The sequence below is a fragment of the Camelina sativa genome, chromosome 1 (assembly GCF_030686135.1).
Source record: "Camelina sativa cultivar CO46 ecotype springtype chromosome 1, ASM3068613v1".
Taxonomy (NCBI): domain Eukaryota; kingdom Viridiplantae; phylum Streptophyta; class Magnoliopsida; order Brassicales; family Brassicaceae; genus Camelina; species Camelina sativa.
Window position 1 is genome coordinate 17,309,975 of NC_141880.1, and position 7,079 is coordinate 17,317,053.

At 37.9% G+C, this 7,079-nt stretch overlaps 1 protein-coding gene and 1 pseudogene across 1 annotated transcript; both read right to left on the reverse strand.

The window, feature by feature from the left end:
- Positions 1 to 1,815: 1,815 nt before the first annotated feature.
- On the reverse strand, positions 1,816 to 2,754 carry LOC104709578 (uncharacterized). The gene is made up of 2 exons (XM_010426166.2): positions 2,256 to 2,754; positions 1,816 to 2,120 (listed from the first exon to the last, which is right to left on the reverse strand). The coding sequence occupies exons 1-2, from the start codon at positions 2,752 to 2,754 to the stop codon at positions 1,816 to 1,818; spliced, it is 804 nt and encodes a 267-aa protein (XP_010424468.2).
- A 307-nt stretch (positions 2,755 to 3,061) lies between these two features.
- Positions 3,062 to 4,416, reverse strand: LOC147950042 (uncharacterized; annotated as a pseudogene).
- Between the last annotated feature and the right edge of the window lie 2,663 nt (positions 4,417 to 7,079).

Consider the following 7,079-nt stretch of genomic DNA (forward strand, 5'->3'; position numbering starts at 1 on the left):
TTCAAAAGCCAAATATCAGACCAGAATCTTATGTCTCTTCCATTCCCAAGGCACCAACTCTTTCCAGGCAAAACTACTTCAATTAAACCCGACTTTACACTCCGCCAAGTAGAGGATCCAAGACGTTTAATATTCAACCAAGTCAAATCCCTGATGTCTCCCACCCTATACTTGCTACGCAGAATGCTTGCCCACAAACTTGTACAATCATGTAATAACCTCCAACCCAACTTAGCCAATATAGCCTTATTCACATCTTTTGACACCCTTATACCCAGTCCACCCTCACGCCTTGGTAAACAAACTCTATCCCAGGAAATTAAGTGTGTTTGCCTTTTTTCAGGTGTAGACCCCCAAATGAAATCCCTCATTGCTTTATCCAACCCATTCAACACCGATCTAGGTAGAGCTATTGTACTCATCGTATGCACAGGTATAGATGCTAAAACTGATTTCGTTAAAGTTATCCTCCCTGCAAAGCTCAGAAAACGACCTCTCCATCCTGCTAAACGAGATGACACTTTCTCAAGCACATCACTAAAAGTCTCTTTATTGATTCTCTTATGAAGCACAGGCATTCCGAGGTATTTCCCCAGGTCCACCGTTGCTCTTATCCTACTTTCATCACTTATCAACTTTCCCAACTCACGTGATACATTAGTGGAGAAAAAGATTTTGGATTTTTCCAAACTTACCTTCTGATCAGAAGCAGTACAAAATCTCTCGAACACCCTCCTAATAACCCGGATTTGAGCAACTGATGCTTCAGCAAACAAAATAAATCATCCGCAAAACAGACATGGGAGAGCTGGGGTCCTCCTCGAGAGAGACATATAGGCATCCATTCCTTGTTTGCCGTAGTAATATCCACCAACTGACTCAACCGTTCCATACACAGAACAAAGAGATGAGGTCCCCTGGATGGTGTAAAAGTTGTAGTTCTCTCTCCATTCCAAAGAATTGACATTGAGGGACCCTTAACACACTGTAAAATCAAATCTACCCAGTGCTTTTCCAAACCAGCTGCTTGTAAAGTATCCTCCAAGAAGTCCCACCTGATACGGTCATATGCTTTTTCTAAATCAAGTTTAAGAAGCATCCACCCTTTCTTCCCCTTCTTCCTCCGCATAGAGTGCACTGCCTCCTGTACTACGACTATGTTATCTGTACTCAACCTCCCTGGTATGAAACTCGACTGTGTTGGCCCAATCAGTTTTCCAATGACACACTTAAGTCGCAGAACCAATGTCTTTGTGAGAGTCTTGAATAACACATTACAAAGGCTGATAGGTCGGAATTGAGTTATCCATTCAGGTTTGGTCACTTTTGCAATAAGAACAGCGAAAGCATCATTAGTACCTGGTGGTAAAGTTCCGGACTCAAAGAACTCCAACGCAAACTTTATCACCGACTCACCAACTACATCCCAGCATTCTTGATAGAACACGGGTTGAAAATCGTCAGGACCTGGCGCTTTATACCTCCCCATACTACGTTCTGACGCCACCACCTCCTCTGCTAGTATAGGCTTATTCAGTACCACTTTCTCCTCCCGTGTGAGTGTAACAAACCCCCAGTAGGTAACTTTTCAACTATCTCTTGAACATCTTCCATTGAGTAAAGTCTCTTGTAATACTCCACAGCAAGAAGCTCCAATTCCTCCGAGGTTGAGACCCAAACATCATTCTCATTCCGCAACATTTCAATCCGGTTATGCCTTCGCCTTATTACCGTTGATGTGTGGAAATATGAAGTGTTCCTATCACGAAGAGTAACCCATTTCTCTCTTGATTTTTGGAACCATAACACCTCTTCCTACTCCAAGACTATATCAAATGATTTTAACAAATCTTCTTCTTTCTGTATTAGCTCATCCGTATGATATAAGTCTAAGGTGTCCTGAAATGTCTTAATCTCACCAATCAGAGTTTCCTTTGTCTTCTGAATGTCTCCAAACACATCTCGATTCCACCTTTTAAGTGTATTCTGCAGCGCAGCCAACGCCTCCGGTGTCTTATGGCGATCATCCCATGATGCCCCTAACAGTTCCTTAAAGCTAGGATGCTTCAACCATGCTGCTTCAAATCTGAAAGGCCTACGTCTCGGATCGCGGGTTACCACTGGGCACATCTAAACATACAAAGGAGAATGATCTGATGCAAGGAAAGGGAGATGTGTGACACGCGGATCCTGCCATTTCAATCTCATCTGAGGACAACTCAACAATCTATCAAGTCGTTTTGCCACAAAGTTACCTTCTGTCCTCCCTCTCTTCCATGTGAATTGATTCCCACAAAACCCCAAATCAATCAAGGATAAACTATTGATCCAATTACCAAACTCGAATGAGTCCGACGACAGTCTCCCATTTCCCCCTGATCTCTCATCCACCCTAACAATTGTGTTAAAATCACCTCCTATCAAAACTGGTTCCTCTAAACTACTAATAATCCCACTCAGCTTCGCCCATAAGCCACTCCTTCGACTCGCTGATGGGGCTGCATAGACCACAATAACATTAATCACCTCTGAGTCTGATGAGATCCTCGCATGGATGAACTGATCAGCCGACTCCACTACCACTAAATCTCCAATATTCGATCGCAATAATAACCAAATACCACCGCTCTGACCCTCCGCGTCTACTCGAAAAGACTGCTCAAACCCCAACCCATGACAAATTCGAGCCGCTCTATCCCCAACCGCATGAGTTTCAAATAATGCTAGTAAATCAGTCTTATGCTTCTTCAACATATAACGGATTACGCGTCGGAATGTGGGTTTATTCGCCCCCCCAGCAGTTCCATAATAGACAATTCATAAGGATTTGTAGAACCTAGTACCAAACTACCGGGGAAAATAGTCATGTTTCACCCGCAACTTCCACACCCGCCTCCGCTGCCTGCGGCAGAGCCAAACCACTAACCAATCAAACACCAGTACGAAGATCATTCTGTACATTTGATGTCTGTATGACAGTCGCCAAATTACGTCCCATAAGCTGATCACTCGAATCAACTACCTGATTTTGTGCATACACCCCACCAAAACTCACCATATCTCACGTATCCACACGAAGTCTTTTCCCATTCTTGGAGATTCGTTCTTTCTCATTATTGGGCCCAAATATCAATCCTCGCATGGGCCTGGAACTTGATATTTTCTTCTGATGCGGCCCATTGGGCTCACCCCCCTTTCCCTTGATCAGCCTCTTATAACTAGGTCCACCACGACTCCCGCCTTTGCCCTTCTTCAAATTCAAACCGCCCAATCCCGGATGAGCTTGGATAACACTCCCACTATGATTACCAAACCTTAGAGGATATTCATTCTCCTTATTTGGACCCCCCCAAATCAACATTTTCCCTAATCTGACCCGATCCGACATCTTCTCCCAAACCTTCCAAAACGGTTCGAGGTTTCCATATCCTGACTATGTGTGATCTCCCGGAGATTTCCCCGCACCTCATGGATCTGAGAATCGACCGCAGGTTCCGCAGCAGCCGGCGACATATTCAACTGCGTAGTCAGTCTTCTTCCCTTCCGACCAACTACCGTGAAACCGTCCCCCTGACTCGCCTCCCTCGCAACCACCGGTTCTCTCTCTGTCCCCACCTGAGTTGCCTCTTTCTCAATCACCCTTTGGGGGCATAAATGAATCAAATGACCATACATGCCACATAAGGAACAAATTCTGGGTAGACCCTCATAAGCCACAAAAAATCTGTCATCATTCACAACCACTGATCCCTTTAAAGGTTTTGACAAATCCACCTCAACGCAAATCCTGGCAAAACGAGCCCTCTCAAAATTAGTAATATTCGCATCTATTTGAATCGGCTTCCCCAACCCCCGTGCAATAGCCAAAAGGATAGATCTATGATAATACGTCAGTGGTAGATTAGACAGACGAATCCACACCGGTGTTGTCACAATATCATCTTTTACCGGATCAAACATTGGAGACCAAGCTTGCACTAACAAGCAGTGACCAAACACCCGCCATGGTCCTCCTGTTAGAGCTGCCAGATATTCCTCCTCCAGATCAAAACGGATCATGAAATATTGGCGGGGTAGATCCATAACGAACATAGCCCCTTGAGGCTTCCACATTTTCCGGAGCTTCCGACTCAAAACTATTAGTGGGACATGACTCCCCAGAACCTTCACTATCATACAATTTTTCCACAATCCCTTCATCGCTTCAATCACGTCCTCTCCAATCGTGATGACCGGTTCCCCTGCCTCCCCATCCGGGAACTCTAAACGAACTCTCTCTATTACAAATGCATCATTTAACACACTTTCCGGCGAAGGAATTCCCCTAACAGCACACCCTTTCACCTTAACCACTCATGATCCTGAACTATCCGGAGGATCCCCGGAAGACCTCCCCTTCTCACCAATCTCCATCATAGTCACCTCATGCCCTTGGTCCCCCGCCGTCCTCATCAATTTTTTTAGCTTTTTTTAAGGAGTAATCGTGGTATGGTATATTATTACAGCTGTTGTTTGTTTATTGGAATGATAACAGAGACGACATCCACATCCTACATGATTAATATCTATATATATAAAGTACAAGCAATTGTATATTCAGAAGAAAACAATTAGAAACGTTTATCCCATGATGCTTCCTTCAATGATCTCTACAAAATTCTGAAAACAAAATTGATGAGGTGGAAAATATATGAACGAAGAACACTAATTAAGACTACTCACATTATAAAACTCTGTTCAAAGTTAGAAATCGATCATATCAATCAATCCTTGAATATTATAAAACTCTGCTATTCTCCAAACCTCAAATCAATCCTTGAATATTTTTGTTACATTCGTACAAACAACACTTATCAAGAAACAATATTTTATTTAATATAAGTCTATTACCTGATTTTTTTAAATAAAATGTTCCTATGCTTAGTGCCCTTGATTTTTTTTGATCCGGGAACCATAGTAAATTTCACGTAAAACCATTGTTTCTCCAAATTTCAGAAATCTCTGAAATTAATTGACATGTATTTTTCATTGCAAGATGCATTTTGACCTCTATGAACAAACAATATTAAAATAGATAAAATTAGTAAGTGGTATGAGAGATATAATTGAGTATTAATTCTTATCTCATGAGAGACTTACAGTATAATCAACAAGAACAACTTAAATAGGTGTCTTCTCATTGTGCAGTGTATTGTTTCACATGAAGTATCTTCATTTTATTGCATGAGGATATTTGAATGATTTGAGGTAGGTGACCCAAGGTGTAGCCAGCCTTTTTTTGTTATCGCTTTCCTAGCTAGAGATATTGAGAGTTGTTGATGAATTAAGAATGATATCGGTCACTACAATATTTCTACTAAAAGAAGTCCGCTGATTTATAGATAGTTATTACTTATTAGGTGCGGGCCAAGTTTTTTCTTTAATTTTTTGGTTAATATACTATTTTAATACTAATTTGTTAATATACTCTTTTGTTAATTTTAGTGATTTAATATATAAACTGTGGTATACCGCACAATAATTTTTCTTTACTACAATCTTAATTAAATCATTTTGAATTGATATATTTTATGTTGGTGTTGTTAAAACATTAAAATGAGGATTTAACCTGTATTGAAATATCATATTACTGATAGTTTATTTTTTAGTATTATTAGTTTAATCCTGTAATGTCATATAACCCATCATGTAATATAACTCGGTTGTATATTTTGAAATTTTAATATGTTTAAATTTTTATAGTTTTAAACTTTTATTAAGTTTAGATATATTAGTTATAAATTATGAACTTCTTAAAATTTTATAATATACTATATACAGTTAATTTACTATATATGTATGTTGAACACACACTTTATATATTAATTGAGTAATATATGTTTGTTTTAAAAAATTCAAATCACAATATATGCAGGAGAAATACACCTTTTTATTAAATTTATGTATTATATGATGATTCACTACATTAAAATTTTAAAATCAAAAAGGTATGATTGGAGAATAATTTTTTTTAATCTGGAATAAATCTTCTAAACATCTATATTAATTATAAAACATTATATATATGAATATTTAAAATATTTTAATTGTGTTTGGTTATAAGGATAGTAGAGAAAGTTAGCTAAACTTGTTTGGATATGAATATATGCATTAAATAGTATTAAATGTAAAAACTTTCCAAAAAACATTTTTGAGCAAAAACTGGAACAAAAATACTAGTATAGATTAAACACGTAATATTTAGTTTGAAAATATGAATATGCTCCTAACAATTCGAATATGGTATTAAGAGAATATCTAAATTATATATATATATATGTATATACTTGATTTTCTGTTAGAAAATAAGTATAGATTTCGGTTGGTTGATGTTTTGTTTATTTATGGTAGTTACTAAAATACTGAAATGTCAATTAAAAATGATTTTCTAATGATGTGTTTACTGATTTTTTCTCTCAATTTTTGGCTTTTGAAACCAGAAATGTAAAATTTGAAGTATAATTTGGATAATGATTAATATTTGATTGCATATTTGGTAATATTTTGAAAGATTTGGGATGTTATTTTAGTAATTCATATTAAATATAAAATTGGATCTAAATATGGTAATTAATGCTTTGTGGTAATTTTATGGTCGTTACTAATTATTAGGGATACTGTTTTTCTTTTGATTTCCTTCAAATGTTAATATTAATATTTTCGGTTAAATTTTGAAACGACCTGACCCGTTTTTAAAAAAATAATAATAATAATAATAAAATAATAAATAATAATAAAACACAACCAGTGGTCTCATACCCACTAGCCACCTAACCACAATCACAACCAACAGCGGAATAACCAATACCAATAAATAACCAATAATAAACCAATAACCTAACCATAACAATATCCAAATATCAAACAACAAGAAACACCAAACCGGCAATCCTAGCAATGTTTCTAATGACCCAACTCTAGCAACCTAGCAAATGCCAGACAACATCAAATCGAGTCCCTAGAATATCCTCCTCTTCATTGCCTTGATTCCACGATTACACTTTGCCTTTACCTGCACCACAAACAAAAATTGAGATGCA